The 23877-nt window shown below is 46.2% G+C and overlaps 3 protein-coding genes and 1 long non-coding RNA gene across 4 annotated transcripts; 2 read left to right on the top strand and 2 right to left on the bottom strand.

Annotated features, from left to right (window-relative positions):
* Positions 1–5199: 5199 nt before the first annotated feature.
* Positions 5200–6924, bottom strand: LOC141041733 (uncharacterized). Its single transcript, XM_073508832.1, has one exon. The coding sequence runs from the start codon at positions 6452–6454 to the stop codon at positions 5426–5428; it is 1029 nt and encodes a 342-aa protein (XP_073364933.1). The 5' UTR covers positions 6455–6924; the 3' UTR covers positions 5200–5425.
* Positions 6925–7128: 204 nt separating this feature from the next.
* On the top strand, positions 7129–10808 carry LOC141041734 (uncharacterized). Its single transcript, XR_012203100.1, has 2 exons — positions 7129–10189; positions 10297–10808. It is a non-coding gene; the product is annotated as an uncharacterized lncRNA (long non-coding RNA).
* Positions 10809–17538: 6730 nt separating this feature from the next.
* LOC109768421 (putative protein FAR1-RELATED SEQUENCE 10) lies at positions 17539–18769 on the bottom strand. The gene is made up of 5 exons (XM_073507249.1): positions 18626–18769; positions 18486–18551; positions 18267–18392; positions 18014–18186; positions 17539–17959 (listed from the first exon to the last, which is right to left on the bottom strand). The coding sequence occupies exons 1-5, from the start codon at positions 18767–18769 to the stop codon at positions 17539–17541; spliced, it is 930 nt and encodes a 309-aa protein (XP_073363350.1).
* A 974-nt stretch (positions 18770–19743) lies between these two features.
* LOC109768416 ((+)-neomenthol dehydrogenase) lies at positions 19744–21976 on the top strand. The gene is made up of 5 exons (XM_020327139.4): positions 19744–20133; positions 20227–20473; positions 20694–20768; positions 21187–21381; positions 21490–21976. Exons 1-5 carry the CDS (start codon positions 20093–20095, stop codon positions 21868–21870), a joined length of 939 nt encoding a protein of 312 aa, XP_020182728.1. The 5' UTR covers positions 19744–20092; the 3' UTR covers positions 21871–21976.
* The last annotated feature ends 1901 nt before the right edge of the window (positions 21977–23877 follow it).

Raw genomic sequence — 23877 nt, 5'->3', positions numbered from 1 at the left:
GAGGCTTACTAGGAACACAATGTAGTTTATGTATTCACACATGTATTTAAGTTTCCGGTCAATACAATTTTAGCATGAATAATAAACATTTATCATGAGCGGGAAATATGATATAACCATATTATTATTGCCTCTAGGGCATATTTCCAATAGTTTTCGTAAACGCGGATGAAAATGTAGTCATCATGATTTTTCTTCCAAAACAAAGAGGGTGATTATCATTGATTCGGTTTGGATTTAGATAATTTTCTTTTCCCCTAGAGGTGACCATAGGTTTATCGAACATACAGGAAAGTTTGCCAAAGACAAGGTGATGTTGGTGCAATCGATTGCCCGATTGTTTTGGAGATTGCTGGACAGAAACAGTGAGGGACTAACGTGTTTGTTAGTGCACACAAAGAGAGATAGTCTCTAGAGTAAAGAGGAGTATGATAAAGCAATCGAGGAGATTGTGTGGAGGAAATGACCCCCAAAAATATTGCTGAAGTGAAGCAATTTCTACGCGTGGCGTTGGAGAGAAAATGGTTCCAGCCGAGAAGAATGAAGACGAAGTGAAGAAGTAATTTTCTTTCGTAATTCATTTTCTTTCTTTGAGTCATAGGGCCATCGTACTATTAAGAGGGGTTTCAAAAAGTTTTGAGACTTATGTTTGGCAATGCTTAACAGAAATATGTCCCTAGTGAATGGAGAGAAATCTCTACGCGATGACTAATTACTTGTCAGCCAAAGACAGAAGTTCTTATGGGCCGCGAGAGAATTGCTCTAACAGTGGAGTCAGATTCGCTACTTCCTCAAGTAAAGCAGGGTGTGATGTCAGCAGGTTGTGGCCGCTTTTAAATAGTTGATGTTGATGAGGCTAAGCATCCGAGTGCGTCAATGCGTGGGCGTCGAAGTTAGTTTCTCGGCTGGCGAGCCTGTTTAATGGCGGCATACGAAGGGACTGACGTTGAAAGGGCGTGATAGATATTCGTTCCATCCCGTCTAGTAAACGTCTCTCGTATATTGAATAGGCGCGGATATCGGGGATGCGGCACGGACAGTGCCCTCGGCCAGCAAGCCGCTTCAATGCCGGTGCCAGCGTAAGGTCGCGTCCGCGGGCAGTTGGCTTCGGGGGGCACTACTACAAAAACAGCTATAGCCAATATGGACACTAATGACGCACTATGCATGTGGTGCGCCATTACTAAATAGTAATGGCGCACCAACACATCCACGGTGGCGCATCACATCCACGGTGCGCCATTAGTATTTTTTTTTCAAAACTAGTAATGGCGCACCAGGGGATAGTGCGTCATTACTAGTTAAACACCACTTCCCTGGTGCGCCATTACTAATTTTGTTTCATTTTTTTAAATTGTTTTTTATTTTATTTTTCAAAACTAATAATGGCGCACCGTGGGTGTGGTGCGCCATTACTAGTTGTTGAACTAGTAATGGCGCATCACTCCCACGGAGCGCCATTAGTAACTTGGCCACCACTTCAACCGAATGCAACAAACCCCCCCCCCCTCCCCTTCCTGCTGACACAGCCACCCGCCTCTCCTCCGGCTCTTACCCAACGCCGATCTCCTCTTCCGCGTCACCTCTCCGGCGGCCTCCTCTCCCCATCCACGCCGCGCCGGCGACCTTCCTATCCTCTCCTCTGTCTGCCCGGTCGGGCCGAGACCCTAGCCCGATGCCATGGCGACCATGGAAGCAGGAGGAGCCCGGTCATGGTGGCCTCCTCTCCCTGCAGCGCCGCCGCACCTCACCTTCTCTTCTCTTCTCTCCTCTTCTCTCCCAGTAGAGGAGAGGAGGGGAGGGAAGGGAAGGCCTTCTCCGGCGAGCTTCCAGGGAGGTGAGGAGCGCCCAGATCCAGATCCACGGCGCATCGTCCCGTCGTCGACCTGAGCCGCGACCATCCATGCAGGGCCGGCAGAAGCCAGGACGGAGATGCCAGAAACCCTAGCCTAGCCTAGCCATGGAGGTACGACGCCTCAACCTCCGGCGACGGACGACGGCTGCAGGCCATCTCCGGCGACGGATCTCCGACCCCGACCATGGTGCGTGCGGCTGCATGCCATCTTCTTCATCTCCCCTCCCCTCCCCTCATTGGTTCGTTTTATGTGCAGGGCAGGCTGCTCCGGACGAGCTGCTACTGCTGCTGCAGGTGCACGACGCATGGCTGCTCCCTCCTCCTCTGCCTACTGCAGGTGGACATGGTGAGCACATCTTATCTAGCTTGCCAATTTGATTGATTGCAATTCTTCTTTCTGGTGGTGTTGATTGCCATTGTGCAGTTCAGTTCAGTTTCAATCTGAATGCACCTCTCGGTCTCTTCCTCCTCTCTTGTGCTTTTGCATCTCCATGCCCAGATTCGGGCTTAATTAATTACATTGCCTGCTGTTTATGGACGGATTGTTAGGTTAGATTGCTCACTTTATCCATCTCATCATGTCTCCTGAATGAATAAATGAATGAATGAATAAGCACTTTAATTGATGCTTGCTGGTTGGATGGATGGATGTCGTACATGCCATGCTTTTGGGTTAATTTGTCCGTCAAATTGATCCATTGGCCCGCTTGGTTCAATTTATCTGATGCCACAAGTGGCGTCATTTTTATTCTGTATGGACTGCCATTATAATGTACGTACATGCCACTGAACATTCAGTCTTTACTTGTGTGTAAGACCGGACTTTCTTCCGTTGTCAACGCAACTCGACGCAAGACCAGTGCCTTGGTTGCTTGCTCCGGTGTGGTGCAGCCGAGCTGGGCCAACGACCATGCCGTGTATGAGGGCAAACTCCCCTCCGACAAGACGGCTCCTAGCTCGGGTAAGCAGCAGCACCCCCATGGTCGTTTTAGTTTTCAGAGAGCCCTTTTTTGTGTGTCAGCTGATGATGCCTTCATTCTCTTGTCCATTGAGGATCCTCAACAGGCCAGAACAAGTTCCACCGCCGGTCTGAAACTCGTCCCAACTGGGCAAGGGATTCTCTCACTACCTTCTAATTAAGTGAGTAGTCAACATCTTCAGGGCCCTTTACTCTGCTTTCTTTCTACTTCAAGCAAGGAGATGATTTATATGCATCTAAACAAGTAGTTGTCGCTGCACTGCTATAACAATCAATGTACATGCATAGCTCTAAGCTCTAGCCTAGTGCGCTACACTGCCTCTGTTTGTCAACATGCTGAATATATGAACCCAGAAAATTTTAGAACTTCTCTGTAAAAATTGGTTGCTAGCTCTGTATCTCAGCCCCTTCTCATTTGTTTGTTTGATTTGGATGGAGTAGGAGTCATCCATGGACGACATCGACGATGAGGTCTTGGTCTTGTATGATGTGTGTGTGGACAGTGTTGGTCTATTCATACGCTAGGGTGTGGCCTGATGAGGTCTTGGTCTTGTATGATGCGTGTGTGGACAGTGTTGGTCACTTACTAGCTATGGTTCTTTTGCTGCTGGACAGTGTTATTTCAATTTGTATCCCATCTAAGCCGCTCACTGTTTTCGTTACCTAATTGCTACTGGATGCAGAAAAATGTGTAAGCTTTATATGCCAAAAGGTTATGCATTTACTCATGAAGCATTTCTTGCAAATGGAAGATTTTGGTGTCCATGATTAGTGACGATCCTCAAGTAGGATGAATCTTTAGTTTTGATGGGTCTCAGATTTACTTTTGTTAAGTTGTGATGATATAGTGCTTAATCTGAGCATGTTCCACGTAATGCAATGGACTGTTCCAAGGGCTGGGCGCTGCTGCAAGGCCCATCTTTATCTTTGCTCTTGCGCATGATGGATGGTCAAGGACTAGTTAAGTAGGTCATTTTGCGACCAAATGAATGGTCTTCCTGTTTGGTATCTCTAAATGATGATTACATATTAGCGTGTTCTTCAGTTTGGGATATACATTTATGTGTAATAGTGAATTATGTCTTGGAAGGCATGTTACTTATTTCCTGTTGATTCATTGGACATCGCATGACAATCTCTAAGAAGGTTGTCCATTTACTGATCAATCATTTCTTGCACGATTTTGTTGTTGATGATTAGTGTTGAACCTCATATGTCCTCTGCAATTCATTTTCATTATAACCTTACTCATACAATATTCACACCATGTAATTCTGGAAATATATGCTCATATCTAATTCTACATAAAAAAATGACAATATTGACATGTAATAAATAGTTTGTTTGTATTTCTGTTTATTTTGTTACATTTTGCAGGGATAAAGTGAAGAAAAAGAAGAAAGGATTACTAGAAGATTAGTTTTAGGATTTTCTTTTATTTCCTTGCAATTTTCCTTTTATTGGATACTTGTAAAGACATTGTTTATTCTTACTATAATAAAAAATATGATTCTATTTCATTTTTTGTTTTTAAATTATTTTTCTTATAGGTTGTTTTCTGTAAATTTGGATTTTTTTTGTTTTCCAAATACATTACTAGTGGCGCATCATCAACTAGTGCGCCATTAGTAAGCCAGAGCACATGGGTAAATATGGCCCCCTGGGAGGCATACTAATGGCGCACCGTGGCCTATACTAATGGCGCACTGCCTGCCTGGTGCGCCATTAGTATACCAGATACTAATGGCGCACCAGTGGTGCGCCATTAGTAAAAAATATTAGTGGCGTGGTACTAGTGGTGCACCAGTAGTGCGCCATTAGTAGGCAAAAACTGGTGCGCCACTAGTAGTCCTTTTCCTAGTAGTGGGGGGAAACCGTGCTGGCAAGGGGCGCGAAGGGGTTTGGCGGGTCACAGTTGCCGGACGAGGGTGTGATAGTGGTCCGGACACCCACAAAACCCCCCAGCTTGTTTTCAGTTTGCGGGAAAAATCACGTCCAGATCGGTCGACGGACTGATACAGGTCCACGTTTGATGGTAAAACACATCTGAACCACATGGTCTGAACGGTTGCGGATGGTCTAATGGTCGGCGTTAGAAATGCCATGGCAATAAGAGCCTATGAAGCACGGATTGTGAAAAGTAAATTAAGGGTCAGAGAAGAAACGTACCATAGACCATGACTACCGCTGCTAACATTTGAGGAAATTTGGACGTCCCGAACCAGTTGACGTTTGGTGACTTTTGCTGGATGACCAGATCGTCTGGTCTGGACATTTGTGGATGATTGGAGTTGCCCTTACGCCTCTCCGTGAAGGATATATATGGTGCTCCTGACATGCATTGAAATCTTACGCTCGTGGCGTCCGTCCTGTTTTTCATATGGGTTGGCAGCGCGCTCAACACGCCGATCTATATGTGCAGGTGTGGCCGGCTGGCCACCCAATTTTACATTGATTTGCATTCAAACATATTGTGAAATGAAATAACAAGCAAAATAGTTTAGCCGCCCAAATAAATAGTGTAGTTTTACAAGCCAAATACAAATAAAAATGTTTCACATAGTTTTGCAAACGAATAAAAGAAGATACATCTATTGGTTACCAACATGAGTCCACCTATGCTCAACCAAATCATTTTGCAGTTGCACGTGAGTTTCCCAATCACGCATGTCTTCATGAAACTGAGTGAACTGCTCAAATGTTGCCGCTACTCCATGCTCAGGCATAACATTCTCACCCTGAAACTGAAAGCCTTGATCGTACAGACGTTCCGGGCGCTCGTCTTCTACGATCATATTGTGCATGATCACACAAGCAGTCATCACCTCCCATAGTTTCCGCGTGCTCCAAGTATTAGCAGGATACTGAACGATGCCCCATCGAGATTGCAAAACACCAAAGGCACGCTCGACATCCTTTCTAGCACTCTCTTGCTCTTGAGCAAATCTTTTCCCTTTCTCTCCGACAGGGTTGGGTATTGTCTTGACAATAGTGGTCCACTGAGGATAGATACCGTCACCCAAATAGTACCCTTTGTCGTAGTTGTGGCCGTTGACAGTAAAGTTCATCGGTGGGCTGTTGCCTTCGGCAAGACTAGCAAACACCGGCGAGCGCTGAAGCACGTTGATATCATTGTGTGATCCAACCATGCCAAAGAAAGAGTGCCAGATCCAGAGATCTTGAGACGCCACGGCCTCTAGTATGATAGTGCAAGCCCTGACATGTCCCTTATACTGCCCTTGCCAAGCAGAAGGGCAGTTCTTCCACTCCCAGTGCATACAATCTATGCTGCCAAGCATCCCCGGGAAGCCCCTGCTGGCATTCATCGCCAACAAACGGGCTGTATCTTCAGCTGTCGGCTCTCTCAAGTACTCAGGGCAAAACACAACAATCACAGCCTTGCAGAACTTATACAGGGACTCTAGGCATGTAGACTCGCTCATACGGACGTACTCGTCAATGAGATCACCGGGCACTCCGTATGCAAGCATTCGGATGGCGGCAGTGCATTTCTGATAAGAGGAGAAACCAATCTTGCCGACGGCATCCTCTTTGCACTCGAAGTAGTCATCATAGCCGACCACTCCCTCTCTAGTATGGTTGAAAACATGCCTACTCATACGGAACCGGCGGCGGAATTTGTGATGTTTGAACAACGGCTTGTTGTATCAAAGTAGTCCTTCCAGAGAAGGAAATGCCCGCTCTCTCGGTTACGATTCAACGCTGGAAGGTGGCCCTGAATGGAGCCATGGAACAACGGCCGCTGGTTGTTGAGGTGGTGATGGACCAACACGGTAGCCAATATCTCCTCCTCGTCGTCGGACGACGAATTGTCGGAGTCGCAAAGGAAATTGTGGAAAAAGAACTCGTCGGCGGAGTCCATTTTCGTACCTTGGCAAACTATCGAACAACTTGCGGGTGTCAAAGAAGGAGACGGCCGGTGAGGGGATACGCGGCGCCCACAGACCAGCTAGCTGCCCTGCCGGCGTCCGACGAGTGTGACGGCGTCCGATGAGCGTGCCGGTCGGATGTGGCGGGGATGGCGAGGCGTCTTCTTGGTCGCGGGCGGCTGTGCGGTGGGGGAAGCGGCGGTGGGGAACCAGTTTGCTCCCCGGCGGCAAAACGGCGGCGGCGGGTGACTGGGGGCAGGGGCGGCGTTGTTGGGCGGATGTGGAGGCGGCGGCAGCTGGAAGAGTCGCCGGCAAAAATGGGCAGCGGCGTCGGTTACGGAGGAGGCGGGGCGAGGGTTGCTTGTTGGCCAGGGGGTGAGAGGGGAGGGGAGGCCAATGTGCCACAGACCAGCGGGCCCAGGGACAGGAGTAGGCGAGCGCGCGCGCGTCCGTCGCATGTTCGCGCCGACGCAAATCAGGCTAAAAAATGGGCCGGGAATGGGTCGCCCGCGGACGAAAAACGGACGCGCGTCCGTTTGGGTCGGCGCGTTGGGCCGCCTTTTCTGTCCGCGCCGACCCAAACAGACGGCCGCGGACGAAATGGGTCGCCCCATTGGAGTTGCTCTCAGGGACTTCGAGGCCGACGCGCTGGAGGCGCGCGGGTGGCCCATGGGGTACTCGGAGTACAAGGTGGCCAAGGCCGCCATGAACGCCTACTCGAGGTTGCTAGCGAGGAGGTACCCCGCGCTGCACGTCAACTGCACGCATCCAGGCTACGTCAAGACGGACATAACCATGAACTCGGGCATCTTGACGCCCGAGGAGGGCGCGCGTAACGTGGTGAAGGTGGCGCTGCTGCCGGAGGGCGGGCCGACGGGCAAGTTCTTCGCCGAGGGCGAGGAGGCATCGTTCGTGTGAGGTACCGGTCGGCTGGTAGTGCGAGCACGGGCCAGTCCGGTGGCCGTCTGCCGATGAGCTAGCCTGCCTGTCGTGTCACGTGGTTTGAGAGACTGAGAGTAACGAACGGGACTTGACATTTCCCGTGATGAATCGTTTCTGCTCCGGTGCTCCCCCCTGGGCTGAACGCGAGGGGGAGAAACACAAGGACGGCTGAGATCTGTCAAAAACGATTCGTGAAGAGGGGCACGATTGTCTTTTTATGCCCGCGGAGAGCGCGCGTACAACCCTGTACGAGCCCGCACCGGCCCAATTACTTTTGTACACTGAGGGTATACATGTATTGTACGTGGGCGTATCATTTTCCCTTGTCACGTGCGCCGGTCGTGGGATAGCCACGCGGCCACGCGGCGCACGAAAACTTCCAAAAACGTCACATCCTATAAAGAGGGAGGGGAACCACCACCGGCCGCATCGCCCCACCATTTCCCCCCAAATCGGCTCACTCCCTCTCTCCTTGCCGCATCGTCTCCCCCTCGTCTCCATCGCCCCGCCACCGGACCTACTCGCTCAACGCCACCGCCTCCCTCTCTCCGGCGGGTTCTCTTAGGCTTCGATGGTGCAAGGTCGTGGCGTTGCCGCCGCTGCGCACGGAGTTGCAGTCGAGGCCGCGAACACCGCGGCAGATGCCGTCCAAGAAGTGGCCGCCGTCGGCGGTGCGAGAGATGTTGCACCCGCAGTCGCTGGATCGGTCGCTGCGGCGGCGGATCTGGTGGAGCAGGGGGTGGTGGGCTCGGACTTCGTCGTGCCGGACCTGGTGGTGACGGCGTCTGGCGGCGCACTGGATGCAGGTGCGGAGGCGAGCGACAAGTAGGTGGTGGATGTGGTAATGCTTCTCGTTCCCCTCCTCTCATAGTTGTAGTTGATAAGCAGAAGATTTAGTAGATAGGGTTTTTTATTGTAGATTTGTGATTGAATGCGGCACCCCCTTCTGCTTGTTAGGGTTTTTTGATTGAATGGGGAACCCCATTTGAGAGTTAGGGTTTTTTTGTAGCTGATTCGTGGTTGAATGCTAGAGAGATCATAATGAGAGTTAGGTTTTTTTATATTAGAATCTGGATTGCCTCATGTGCTCAGATTTTGTTCTGTGCTGTATATGTTGTTAGATTTGTTTTGCATATTCCCTCAGTGGGCCACGGCAGGGGCTGAGCCGCCACCCAGTGTATCTATTAAAGTTGATATTGTACAAATGAGGTTAAAATCCTACTTCATTCATTTGAAGTCTATCAATTAATTGTTGAAATGAACACAGTACGTTTAACTAGTGCACAATTTCAAAATAGTTAGGAGCTTCACTTCATTATCCATAAACTGAAATTGTAGGTAGGTTTATTTTTGATCTGTAGGATTCCTGTACTTATAAAGTGAACCATAAGTATGTTTGCTAGACATGCAACTATGCCAGATGACCAACTCATATTAAATTGTTGTTGCATAACTCCATGCATGAATGTCATATGAATCATCCAGTAGATGTAGTAGTTAGGGTTTTTTAATTAGATGTTTAGTTAGGGTTTTCTTGTATTGGATTCATTTATAGCCAGTTATATGTAGGATCTATGATTGAATCATCCAGTAGATGTAGTAGTTATGGTTTTTTAATTAGTTGATTAGTTAAGGTTTATTTGTATTATTCATTTATAGACAGTTATATAGATTCTGTGATTGAATGATGTAGTAGATGTACTAGTTACTGTTTCTTAATTAGATGTTAGTTAGGTTTCTTTTGTATTGGATTCATTTATAGGCAGAGATAAATGTAATTAAATGGTGTGACTGAATGATGCAGTAGAAGTAAGAGTTATGATATTTTAATTGGATGTATGAGTTAGTGTTATTTGTACTGGATTCATTTATATCCAATGATATATGTAAGTAAACTTTGTGATTCAATGTTCCAGTGGATCTAGGAGTTAGTGTTTTTTAATTAGATGCTGGAGTTAGGGTATTTTAATTAGATGTAGGAGTTAGGCTTCACCATTTCACTTATTCTGACATATGAGTGCTCATTGAGAACTGCTCTGAACTAAATATTTATTAATATTTACAAATGAAAAACCTGACATGTTTGTGAAGTTATATATAAAGGTCCTATTTACATTGTCTGTCAAAAACTGCTATTTCATTGGTTAATAAGAGAGGAATGATATTCATTTATACCTTCATATGCATGTTCAAAAGCAAAATCTGAATTTTTATGTCCATATGAATGAACTTGTATGTTCATAACCCTATTGTTTAGTATCTATATAGCTTCATATATAGTCTATGAATTAGTTGTTGAAATGTACATACCATGTGTAACCTGTGCACCTTTTCAATATAGTTAGGAGCTTTCCATCATTATGCAAAATCAACTTGTTTGTAATGACATTATTTGAACTGCAATTCAATTCCTTGTAAATGACTTGCTTGGTTGATAATATAGCAGAAGGAGGATCTTGTTGGCAACAAGAGGAAGTGGGACTCATCAGGGTACTACCCTTATGACAGTGATGAGGATGAGCCGTACGAGGTAAGGCCTAGTTGAAATGTTATTTGTGCATTGAGTTAGTGTTAGATGTTTATATTATTTGAATGCATAATGTATTAATGTCAGTCATTAATGTGTGCAGTATCAATCTAGAGATGATGTGGTCGAGGGGAACGTCGAGTCCTTTGAAGAGAAGGTGGTGCAGAAGATCAGGGCCCAATGGTCTGCTATGTACTACAACTGGAGGACGGACAAGTACCGGTGCCCCTACTGCAGCAGGCCCAAGCCCAGGTCTAGGTTGCTGGAGCATCTGATGGAACATTGCCGGGCTACATCCATCAGCAGTGATGTGTACAAGATCAGGGCTTAGCATTCTGCCCTCCACAAGGTCCTGAGAAACCATAACATGTAGTTGCCCTAGACCCTGGTTGTCGTATGATGGAGGAAGCCTCAGTTCTTTTGGTGAACTTTATGTGGTAGTCTGATGGTGGAAACTTTTAGTGGTAATGTAGTATGAACTTTATCTAAGTGTAGTACTGTGATGTGTGGTCTAAACTTATCTAATATGCTAGTGGTCTGAACTTGGAGGTGTCTGCATAGCAAGTGTGTTGTGTGGATGCTGATATCTATGGTAGTAATATATATTTCTATCTATATTTGTGTCCCTTAAATTTGCCATTATGGTTCCTTAGATGTATGGTTCCTTAGATGTATGATTTGCTTGAATTTACCTGCTGCAATGATTAGACATGCCGCATCAGTGTTGCTTCACTGATCAGGCATGCTGCAAACACTTCCCATGCTGTGGCCATGTGGAACATGCTGTGGCAATGGTGCAATAAATTCTCATGCTGTGGCCATGTGCAACATGCTCTGCCCATAAGCAAATCGGACCAAATGTAAAACTTTGCGTTAAGTTAATTAATGTTGTTTAGTGAAGTAAGTGGAAATTGTTCATCCACACATATGACATCTTTCCATCATTTGAGTAAGCAAAAATAGCAAATACTCCACCATATGATCAAATATTCCAATAACTGAGCACATATTCCATCATTTCATCAAATAATAATAAAAAAGTAGTTAAAGATGGTGTGTGTGTGTGCAAAAAACAACATTTGAATAAAGATGTAATGATTATTTGTAATATGAAGGAGTTTTTTTCATGAAATGAAAGTTGATTATTTGTAATATGAAAGATCTCCTTTTGTACAATTTATAGTGGCTCCGTGAAGGATATCTCCGTGAAGCACCGAGAAGAATAAGGGGAAGAAAGTTTACTACAGTGAAGGGCGTGGCATATCTCTAACTTCCGAAAGGATTCGACCGGTACTAACTCACAGATGGCTGTCGGACGATGTAAGTACTACTTGCATGTCCTGTTATTAAAATTCTCATTAATCTATGTCTCAACTTTCAACGTGTAATGCCCTGATATTCTATGAAGGTTATTAATGCTTATATGGGACATTTGGAGCTGTGCGTTGGTCATGATCGTTACCTCTGTCCAGCGTGGAGGTCCAAATTCCTTGTAGATCGTGCTATCGCACGAGACGATCCATTGCCGTCGATCTGCAACATGGATGGTGCTCTTTCCAAAGCTGGAGCAGTTAATAGAGTCATAAAATAGTATACTGTGCGTGATAAGGTACGTTATGTTTGTAATTCTTCACTACAGGACATTTCATCAAGTATTTCGTTTGATCCACAATGGTTTTTTGCACTGTAGACGTATATCGTGTTGAATATCGACAATGCCCACTGGATGACCGTGGTCATGCACTTGATCAAGGAAGAATTCCAAGTTCTCGATTCGCTCTATCCTCTGGACCTGACAGAAAAGACTGTGAAAGCACCGGTAATATAACCAACATTTGTACCATTGGCCTTACATGTTGTTTATGATTCTTCTTTAACACTATCCTCTTTATAGCGAATGGCTATAGCACACGATATGCACCTAGCAAATCTTATTACACCAGGGAAATATTCGGCCGTAAGTGGCCTATCTAGGAGTATGACATGCCCCAGCAAGAGGATGGGTGAGTTAATAGGACATCATGCACATTCAAACAACAACACACATGTTCGTATTGCCCACCGCTAATGTTTGCATATGTACCAGGAACTCTTGTGGCCTTTTTGTCACAGAATGTCTAGAACATTGGGACGGGGACCGAATGACCCGCGATTTTTCACAGGTATGCTGTTATTACGTTTGTAGACTAGCTAGTATGGTCGTGTAGCAACTTCGGTTCATGTAACCTTTATGTCATTTTTTGCAGGCCACCGTTGACGCAAGGAGAAGACGTTTCGTCGCCGAGTTGATTATGTCACCTTCGAACATGATGGAGTGTGTGAAGAACAAAATTCGTGAAATCGCAAGGAAAAGGCGCGCCTGAAGAATTCATGCGGCATGCAAGATTCAAGTTTTAGTGGTTTGGATTTAGTCCGGTCGAAGGTTTCGACGGCATGATTATCTTAGGGTTTCTATCATTTTTATGTAATAAACAGGGCATCTCGAATATTGTGACACATACATGTGTATGTGTCTGTCAGACAATTCGCTCGTACCAGACAATTCGGTCATACAATTCGCTCAGAGAAGACAATTTGGTCGTACCAATAAAGTTTTGGCTTCACTTATCAATTGTTCTTGCTTAATATTTTTCTCGTTCTCCAATTTTTTATAACTGTATTTATCACATTAATAGTATTCGCATTCTATTTTTCTCTTCAACTGCTCTCCTAAGTTTCATATTAAAATTTTCACATTCTTTACCTTTTTTAAAACTCTACCAAGCTTAGCCTTCTGCCTTAGCTATCTGCATGTCATCATCTTGCATAATCTCCTGGTAATTCCCCCTCATCACATGATTATGAAAAGTAGTCATATTAGCTAAGTAAATATATCGAGCCAAAACGTAACATTACACAGATGAAAATTAGTCATGTCAGCTCGTTGGCTCTATCGCGTGTTATCAGGCATCATGTTTTTCTATTTTGTTTTACAAACCCGTCGTTTTTAATTGTATGTATAATTAAATTTTTCTGTACCCACCATGATGCCAGGCATGGCCCATCTAACCACGTGAGGGGCCCCACAGGCGGCCTATCGTGCCGGCAGCGCTACACCAGCCCATTTTGCCAGGTTCACATCGATCTTTCCCCTTTTCTCGTTTCCCTTTCCAAATCCCTAGCCCTCTCTCTCCATTTGCGCCTCCAAATCTCGACGGCGAAAGCATGATAGCGAGCTGGGCGTCGGGCGGCGGCTGCTGCGGCGAGAAGAGCGGTGGCGACCGCAAGTTAGGTCGAACCCTGGGTCCTAGAAGCAGGTGGGGCGGATTCAGTGGCACAGGAGGCAGGGCGGCGGATCGAGTGGAATAGGGGACGGGGGTTTCGTGGGCGGCGGTGGGCCGGGAGAAGCCACGACTAGGGTTTCTTCAGTGCTTCACTTTGGTGGCAAAAAGGTAAGTTCTTTACTGTTGTTCTTTACATCCCAGCATTATCGCCCACAATTCATGACCTGTGGCCCTGACAAGCTCCATCTATGTGGTCATCAGGAAACTCCTGGTGTCCATGTCTGCATAGATGCAGACAATTTTGGCAGCGCATTCGTGGGATGTGTGTTTGAGGTTAGTCTACTGAGCATGATCTTCAAACTAGTACTGCTATTGCGGTCAAGCTGCAAAAAGTTCAGTGTTTAACGCTTGCAGTGACAAGTTCAGTTATACATTGACTTGAATTGCTCATGATTTATTTAGGATGATATCACTTCTGAGTATGTTGAATGGGTTATGTTGAATGGGTTGATGGGGAGTGGGATAGCAAAGCAAAGTCAGTCATTAAGTATCTTGCCATGAAGAACAAGAAACTGGAGACTAAGATTACAGAATATGAAGCTGAAATTAAAAGGAATGAGAAAGAAAAGAGGGCAATGGTTAAGATGCACAAGGAAATATTGCTCTATAGGGATAGGATTTTAGGATCTGGAGGTCTTCTGTATCTTGGCCTGCTTGCCATTATGGTTGCTGTCATAGTTAGCAAGTAGATTGTTCATAAAGTTATTGACATCATTGTAATTGACATGATGAAATGCTGGTGAATTATTTGCTATTCAGTTTATGGGCAAAGTATAACAGAGACTGCAGCATAAATAACATGGGGCCATCATGATTGGTAGACAATGCACTTTTGGCATGTTCTATATTTGGCAGACAATGCACTTTTGGCATGTTCTATATTTGGTACGTGATGCACATGGGCACATCACCTAGCAACACTACTGATTTGTGCAGCAGCCCAGTTCATTGTCTTGTTGCAACATAGGAGCAACATCTAGCAGCACCTACACCTTTGATGCAACACTGAAGCAAAGCAACAGTACATATTCAATAATCTGAAATTTAACTGAACTTGACACTTAGGGTGAGGAGTAGATATTCAGTTCTTCAGCCACAAAGAACCCGACCAAACCGTACCGATTGCATAACTTATATGCTTACATATAAAAGCATACCTAACCAACATCAAACCCAAAATAATGTTAACTTATATGCTGAAACATATAACATCATACCTAACTTAAGATAACCAGCAGCTTCCTACTCCTACAGCAACTGTGTCCATCTTCACTTCTTCAGAAATTTGAGGCGGCATGAGTGGCGCACCACACACGGAGAAGCCTTCTTCTTGACTGTCGTCCTGTTCGACAGCTGAGCCACCTGATCCCGAGCCACCTCCTCTTCTTCCACCTTCACTATGTCAGGGAGGAGGGGAAGGAGCTCGACGTCGATGGGCATTGTCTTGCCACCCTCGACGGCGACCGACGCTACCATCTGCACGGCGTCCTCCTCGCCCTCCTCATGGTCATCAGGGATGACCAGTACCTCCTCCACGTCGTCCTCCACGATGTCAGAGCCCAACGGCAGGACTGGCTTCGGCACGTGGCGGACCTGGTAGTCCGGGCTGACGGGCGCAGGGAGAGCGAGGTCGACGTCGACGCGTGCTGGATTTGGCCGCAGCGTCATGGTGGTGGAGCGGTACATCCACCACCTTGCGCGCTGAACAGGGGAGTCACTCAGCGTGGCCTCTCGCATTGCCCACACGAGGAGGAGAGCCGGCGGGACGCCGCGGCCGTAGGGGAAGGCGCGCTTCTTCTCGGCGTCGGTGAGGACTTTAACGAGGCCACACGCGTGATTGACCAACATCTCCGTGCTGGGGAACCAGCCGCACACCTCCGTCAACTGCGTGCGCCACCCCTCGTCATCGTCGGCGAGCTCCATCATCGCTCTCTGCCAGCCGAGACTTCTCTCCATGGAGGCGGCTGCAGCGGTCGCCGGCGAGGGTTTTCTCGATCTACTATAGGTGGGGATAAGAGGGGAGTTCGAATCGGCGCCCGTGGGAGGTGGGTGAGTGTGTGGTGGGGAGGAGAGTGGTATAGTTACTTATTTAATGGCATTTAGGACGTGGGGAGGGGAAATGTACAATATTCTTTCTACCTCCCGCCCCGGTCATAACACAGTAAAGAATTTTTTTGATTTTTGTTTTGAGGGAAACATCTTACTTTATTTAAACAAAGTCTGGGATCTCGTCTCCTAATACGCTAAGGATACAATCAGGGGGCGAAAACCTCCAAACCAAAGAAACACAATCGCCTACAGCTACCTTAGCCAAAGTATGAGCCGCCCGATTAACACAGTAAATAATTGAAGCAAGTGTTCTACTCTTCTTCCTTCTCCACTTTTCTGCACATGATAAAAGACAAGCTAAGTTAACGAATGATAAAAAATTTAATAATCCACAATGCATACAAACACTTACTTCTGATTTAGTTTGCATTTCTTGCTACGTCTAGTGTGTCCTAGCAATTTGCAAGCGCCGCACCAGGTTTTCAACTCATCAAAAGAGAGTGGTCTACCATTTTTCGAGACAGGGCGGCTCTCATCTACCTTTATTGCACCTTTGCTTAACACTTTCATAGGATCTTTAACCGCAATCATGTTGCCTTCACCATCGTCCACATATTCAACTGCACACTTACTGATGTCATTTGTTTGCTTGATCAAATTTTCCTGTAGCAGATCATACTCATGACTCTTAGCTATCACAGCCTTCAAACTCTCCTGTAACTGATCCCACAAAGCAGGGTGTTTGCATGCCGCATGCATAGCTTCAGACGCTAACACACTGACCTGGCTATATTTCATTCTTTCTCCGGCCCCAGTCCAACCAATTCCCAACAGATCGCTTGTGCGCCTCACGGGCAGTCACAACCTTGCTTCTTTCGTGAACCGAACAAGAACTAAACACGTTGGTATTTCAGATATGTTCAAGTGCTTCAGTACATGGAATATGTGCTTGCAAGGTAGACCCTTTCGAATCATTCTTCTGCAGCTGCACCTTATAGTTTCTGCGGAATTTACTGGTGTATACTCCACCCAAAAACGACGCTTCCGGTTATTCTTCCAGGCCACGATGTACTGCTGTGATCCGTCTCCCAGCTTAATTTCTACAATCTCCATGCCGTCAATTTTTCTAAGATCATCTTGCAACATATAGAAGTTTGCTGGAGTGAAGACGTGAGAAGCAGCTATCTCAAGTTCCCTCGAGCTAGTAACTGGCACCGGTAAACTCTGTGAGGCCGTGCAGTCATCTCGCGCCTCGTTTTCACGGATACGCACAACGGCGTTCTCATAGTGCAAAATCATATCCACCAGGGTCATTTCACCGTCTAGGTGGAGGTGAAGGCATGAGTTCAGGCTTTCACTCCGCCGGTTACTTTTCATGCCAAGCCAAAACCCCTTTGTTAGATAAGCCGCGGCCCACAATCTCCTCTTCTTATACATCCGTCTCAACCATGTTACAGTTTTTTCCGACTGCCATCTTTTGGAAAATGCGTGCCATCTCTCCTCAAACGTGGCTGTGGACATGCTGTAGTACAGAAGAGTTCGGAACTCCTTCAAGGACTTGTGACTGAGGTGAATCTTCATTTTTTTTCTATATGCCACGTACATATACGGTGCCACACGTCTGGCAAGACTTCGCGAATTGCCTTGATCATCGCAGCGTCGGCCTCTGTGATAACACTCTTAGGCATCTTTTGACACATGGACCTCAAAAAAGTCTGCAGAAGCCACACGTATGTCTCCTGGGTCTCGTCCGAAACTATGGCACAACTAAAAACAGTGGTCTTCCGGTGATTGTTAAGACCAACAAAAGGTATGAATGGCATACCATAGCGGTTCATCTTGTGCGTGCTGTCAAATACAAGCACGTCGCCGAAGTCCTCATAGTTATGACGAGATTGGGAGTCACACCAGAACATCCTATTCAAATGTCCTTCCTTATCTAGCTTGTACTCGAAAAAGAAGCTAGGATCCCTCTATTTCCTACTGGCCATGATGCCTATGGTTGTGGCAGTATCACCTTTTGAAAGCAGCTTCCTCTTCTCCTTGGCGCAAAGGTTGTATATTTCACGCCTGGTAAAGCCAACACCGCCGTACCATACATGTTTGCTGATGAAGCAATCCATCATGTCGTGAATTCTAATCCCTGCAGCTCCCATGGACATTATCTCATGCTTCTGGTACTCTTTGATTTTTCTGTGGGACCAAAGAAAAGGTACCTCGTCCGGTCCTGCCAACATATGGCTATGCTTGTCCTCAAAACTTTTAACATACCAAACCCCACGCTTTTGGTCAAGCTTGACAGTGAGGTGCGCTTCACAAAAGCAGTGTGTCTCGGCTCTGAGCCTACGGTTGTGTCCTTCCTCGGTTAGCAACTTGCTGTCACGTTTCCCTTGTCTGGAACAAACAAACCGCCTATAACGCATATGACATGACTCGGTTTTGCTATACCTGACCTTATTCTTTCTAATGCTGAAACCATTATCTCTAGCATAGCTGTTGTAGAAATCATACGCAGCATCGTGAGACGTAAAGGTCATTTCCATTATCTGCATGAACATATCCCTCTTATCATCTGCACTGGCAGTATCTTGGACATTCTTTGCCCCATCATCTTGTGTCACCTACACAATCAAACCACAGCCATGAAAACAGTTTTCTATGGTTTAACATTACTTCCATAGAACATTGATTACACACATACCTCACACATGATGACCGACGACTGGGACTCCCCAGAATCAGGTGCATCTAATGATTCGTCGTTAAGGCCTGTCTCCGCGTCGGATTCACCATAATAGTCGTACGCATCATGACATTCGAAAATGAACTGAAAAATACAACACAAATACATAATTACTTATCATATAATATTCCAGAAGAAATTCAATTTGCATGCCAACAAATTTTTTCACTTCCGTACCTGACTAATGTAATCTTCATTCGAGAGCTCCGAGGTGTTTTCCTGATCATCATCAAGCTCATCGATCTATAAATTTTCAACACAAAGATTTAATGTTGTCGGATGCCACCAAAAAATTACAACATGACAATGCCACTCACATTAAGATCGTCCCATTCGTTCCCATTCTCTGACCGATCTTCACGATCTGAATTTTCATCATCTGACCAATCTTCTATCCAGTTTTTCATCAGTTCTCCAAACTCCATGTCTACCATGATATCAGTTATCTCCTCGTCCGCCATTTCCTACAACCAATAATATGTATCATCACATGTGCAAACATTATCAATGATGAAATAGACAACACATAGCACACGATCACGGATGTTATGTAAACAACCCCAACCGAGGCCGTTCAGATCTGCCAAACTTAGTAAGGAAGATGGCCACGGCACCCGTCGTGATCACTTTCAATCGCGAGGAACTGCACGATCTCAAAACCTAGCTAGATCTGTGATTACCTCTGCCGCCGGATACCTAGGTTAGCCGCCACATCAAATAACGATACTGGTGGTGCGCATAGCCGACGGCAACCGACGCTACGTGAACCCAGATCACGAGGAGCAGCACTACTGGAACAAGATCCACGATCGCATGCGCCGCCGGGTAGCTAGGTTACCGGCCCCGCTAGGTTAACCACTACCACTGGCGGCGGCAGTTCGTTCGATGTTGCCGCGAGCGAGACTAGAGGGGGGACGCGGGATGCGGTACCTGTGCGCGCTCGTTGGAGATTCACGATGTTGCCGCGCCCGCTGTCCGACGAGATCGCCGGCGACGAGATAGCTGCCGCTGGAGATCTACTACGTGACTTATGGAGCTGCGTCAATGCTCGCGAGATTGATGGAGCTGCGTGAATGATTGGATTCGGCAGGTCTTACGTGGACGTGGGGTCGTGTGATGTTTTTTTCCGGACCAGGGTACTATATGTATACGGTCTGGATTATACAGGGCTAGACATGGCTTGAATCTGGGCTACGGTGGGTCAAGAAAAAAACAAACTTGCGGGAACAAAAATACCCCTCTGAAATTACGTCAGGGAGGAGCACCGGAGCAGGGCTCGTGATGAATTGTATCTGTGATTGTTACGTGCTCAGAGCCTCAGACCGAGAATAGTATCAGTTGCCCATAGGTTTGGAACAGCCAGCGCTCCGTGTGTTTCTGATGAATATTTCTACTGATAAAATTGTAGCCTAGCCTTGCGATTGTTCTGCATATGTAAAACGACGCGCCGCTTTGCCGCGTTGGTCTTTCCCCCTTGTACTTGTTGCCGCAGTAGGTGGAACCGATAGTGGTCAGCAGCCGGTCCTCTATTCCCCTCTCGCCCCCACATCTCATCCCTTCTGCTCTACAAAAGCTGCGGGCCGACCACCGCGCTTCCCCACACCCTTCCAGCTCGCGACGCCACCTGAGACCTGACCACCTCGGCTGCTACTGCTAGACGGGCACGGCCTCGCCGACTCCTTCTTCCATCAGGGTTCGACAGCTCACCCTTTTGGATCCAAGTTCAGGTTTGATCTGTGAGGAAGTTCAACTCTGCAGTGCTGTTCCGAATCGGAAGCTTGATCATGGAAGGAGCCACTCCCACTTCCGCTCCCTCGAGCACAAGGTACACACCACACGCCGTATCTCCATGTATTTCTCCTTACCGACCAGTCTCGCTAGAATCTGAAACTCTGCCGCTATGTGCTGGCGTTGCTAGGATTGCTGTGGTCACCGGCGGGAGCAAAGGGATCGGGCTGGAGGCGTGCAAGCAGCTGGCAGGCGGCGGCGCCATCACCGTTGTTCTGACGGCCAGGAACGAGACGAGGGGAACAGCGGCGGTCGAGCAGATCAAGCGGCTGGGGCACGCAGATGTCATCTTTCATCAGCTGGACATCACGGATGCTTCCAGCATCGCTCGACTCGCAGATTTCCTCAAGACCCGTTTCGGGAAGCTTGACATCCTGGTATTTTTTTTCCTCTTTTCGGGATTTTATTATCTGTCACTGTCATACTATTCCGGAGCATAGTCTGTGGCTTGTTTAGTAGACTGCAGTATTACACATTTTTCTAGTAGTATTCATATTAATTGGCACTGATTTAGTACAAAATGAGTAGCAAAATAATGAATAATATTTTCACTGAACCTTGGTATGACAAGTTATTGATAACAAGTGTGATCCACAGGTGAATAACGCCGCGACGGATGGGATTGAGCATGTCATTGATCCAGTTTATGGCTTAACGCCCGGCGATGAAACGGTAACAACGCCATTTTGACGTTTATTTTCGAGTGTTTAGCTTGTGGGAAGATCAAACTGTTTCAATAGTTTTCTCTTTTTGTTGTAGAAGAAAAAAAAACTGTCACCATTGCTCTCCCCCAAAGTGGGAAAAAAGAGAGAGCCATTTTCAGAGTACTGCCAACCGTACAATTTTAAGCATCTGCGCAATTTAGTTTCAGGAGCATATAAGATTATTGCTGACCCACCAACATGTCATGTCAAGCCCATAATTAGTCGACTATTATTGATATAAAGATTTGGGTTGCCCACCACGCTTGCCACGCGGTTGCTTAACTAATCAGTGCGGTATCATCTATTCAAAATTATCCTTAAGCACCACTTGGTACATACGACACTGAAAGCATGTCATTTTCCTCCATGGGTTCATACCACAACAGTTCAATGGCATGGACGCGGGCCAGAGGATCAATTGGATGTGGACCAGCTGCCGCCAGACGTACGAGACCGCGAAACAGGGCCTGCAGACAAACTACTACGGCACGAAGCGGGTGACGGAGGCTCTCCTGCCCCTGCTCCGATCCTCGTCCGACGGAAGGATCGTCAACGTCTCCTCCAACTTCGGATTGCTCAGCGTAAGCATCATGCGTCGATCACCACGCACAACAAATAAGTTCCTCCAACAGCAACAAAAAAGAGGTCATGATTCGACGCCAACCTTCTTCCTTCCTTTTCGGCCGCAGTTTTTCAGGAACGAGGAGCTGAAGCAGGAGCTGAACGACGTCGACAGCCTGACCGGGGAGAGGCTGGACGAGCTGCTGGCCATGTTCCTCAAGGACTTCGAGGCCGGCGGCGCGGAGGCGCGCGGGTGGCCGGCCGAGTTCTCGGCGTACAAGGTGGCCAAGGCCGCCATGAACGCCTACTCGAGAATCCTGGCCAAGAGGCACCCGGAGCTGCGCGTCAACTGCGCGCACCCCGGCTACGTGAAGACGGATATCACCAGGAACTCCGGGATCCTGACGCCGGAGGAGGGCGCGCGCAACATCACCAGCGTTGCGCTGCTGCCGGAAGGCGGGCCCACCGGCAAGTACTTCTCCGAAGGCGAGGAGGCATCCTTCGTGTGAAAGAGCATCTGTAGTACTACTGTTTTGTTGCGCTTATCTGTGGTGTGTGGTGGGATAATCTGCAAAGTCGAGTTCAAAAAAAGGAATAAAGTTACGTTAGTTTGGACTTCGCATGTGACGGAAGATGGATGTCACCGCCTAATTGTGATGTGAAAACTGTTGCACTGGGAAAGCACCAGTGACCAGTGGCTGGCGCATAATTTTAGCAATAGGTAGTCAAAGTACAATGAAAACCAATCCAAAATATGAAGAGTCTCCATCCCACAAAGTTCTTAAATCAGAGCTACACTTACCTCACGGGCTTGCGAAGTACTAGTACCACTCTGCTTTGTGGGCTTGCCATCCTCGTTGGTCGTGGGTGCGATGTCCGTAACTGGGGACAAAAAAATGGCGGCGAACTACCCGCTCGTCCCCTGTCATTTATCCGCCGTATTTGTGGGACGAGACTTGCTCCCCGCGCGTGCGCCCATCCGTGTTCCCGCGTACGTGGATTGATTTGATTGGAACAAAATAAGGCCCGACCCCACCCCTTTAAAATCAGGAGGGAGATGATTAGATTAGAAAGGAAGAAGGAAAAAAAAACAGCCGTAGGATGAAGTGGGAGCACGAATGGGAGGAGCATGGGGAGGGAGCAGACAAGCCGGATCCGTATTTGTGGGCTTTGCATTTCGGCTCCCAGCTTGAGACATTTAATTCGGACAGGCGGGTAGTGTTTGTTTCCATGATCTAATGAAATCATGTTTATTAATAATAACAATTTTTTTCTATAGACCGTGTTTATTAATAAAACATTTTGAATGTGTAGATGTTTTTTTGTTCAAAATATGTATCACTGGTTATGAACAAAATTCATGCATGTCACATTTCAAATAAAATGTTCATACAACTTCTAACATTTGTTAGAAAAATAAACCTATATTTCGTATGAAGAAATGTGCTCCAATGAATATTATAATGTATAAAATAAAATTTTAATGTGGTTTAAATTGTTCATACAACACCTAGTAATTGTCATGAGAAATAAAAATTTCCATATAAATAATACTATTTTGAATATGTGCCACGGTCTATGAAACATGTTAACCAATTTTAAGGATATATCTAAGTTATTGGAAATAATTCAATATTTTATGGACAAGCACAAAAAAATATAAAAAATAAGAAGAGAGAGAAAAAAGGGGAAGAAAACCATAAAAGATAAAAGCTGCCGAGGAAAGAAGAAAAACGCTACCGCTCGCATTGAGTTGGGCTGACCTATGCTCCCAGTGCGATTGCTTGACACTTTATCACACTAGGCAATAAATAGGAATTATCGGGAGCAACTTACCCCTTGTCCTGCAAGGGTCACTATACGGGCATGTGAGCTCCCCATGTGGTGCATCGAGCCGCCGCCACATACCACGTGCTGGCCGCTCCCTCTAGATTTTGGTTTTTTATTTTTCTGCATGTGTTTTTAGTTTTAGATGGTTTTTTGGGCTTTTGGGTTTTTGCCTGGTATTTCCTACATTTTGGTGCAATTATTATTATTATTTTCATGAATCAAAACCTGTGTTTTTTTGGAAATATTTTTTTTATTTGTGCTTCCACGAGAAGCACATATTTGCTTCTCGTGGAAGCACAGTTGTGCTTCTCGAAAAATAAAATGTAATATGTGCTTCAACGAAAAGCATAATTTTGCTTCTCATGGAAGTACAAATTTGATTCCGCAAGTGCTTCTCGGAAAGGAAACAAATCCGTGCTTTTATGAGAAGCACAATTTTGCTTCATAGTAGAAGTACATAATTGCTTTTGCGAGAAGGGGAAAAATGTTTTCTTCTCGAAAAGGAAAAACCGCAACCATGCTTCTGGGCTTTAGTTTTATTTCTTCCTTTTTTTGTTATTCATTTCTTCATCGGTTGCCGTTAAGTTTTTAACTGATTTTAATTTTTCCTAGTATTTTTGTTTCCGCTCTCTTTTTTTGTGTGGGTTTCGTGAAAAGAAATGTCGAACCTATTAACCCGAGATCTA

Source organism: Aegilops tauschii, chromosome 2 (genome assembly GCF_002575655.3).
Source record: "Aegilops tauschii subsp. strangulata cultivar AL8/78 chromosome 2, Aet v6.0, whole genome shotgun sequence".
Taxonomy (NCBI): Eukaryota; Viridiplantae; Streptophyta; class Magnoliopsida; order Poales; family Poaceae; genus Aegilops; species Aegilops tauschii.
This window is presented reverse-complemented; position numbering and strand designations above follow the sequence as displayed.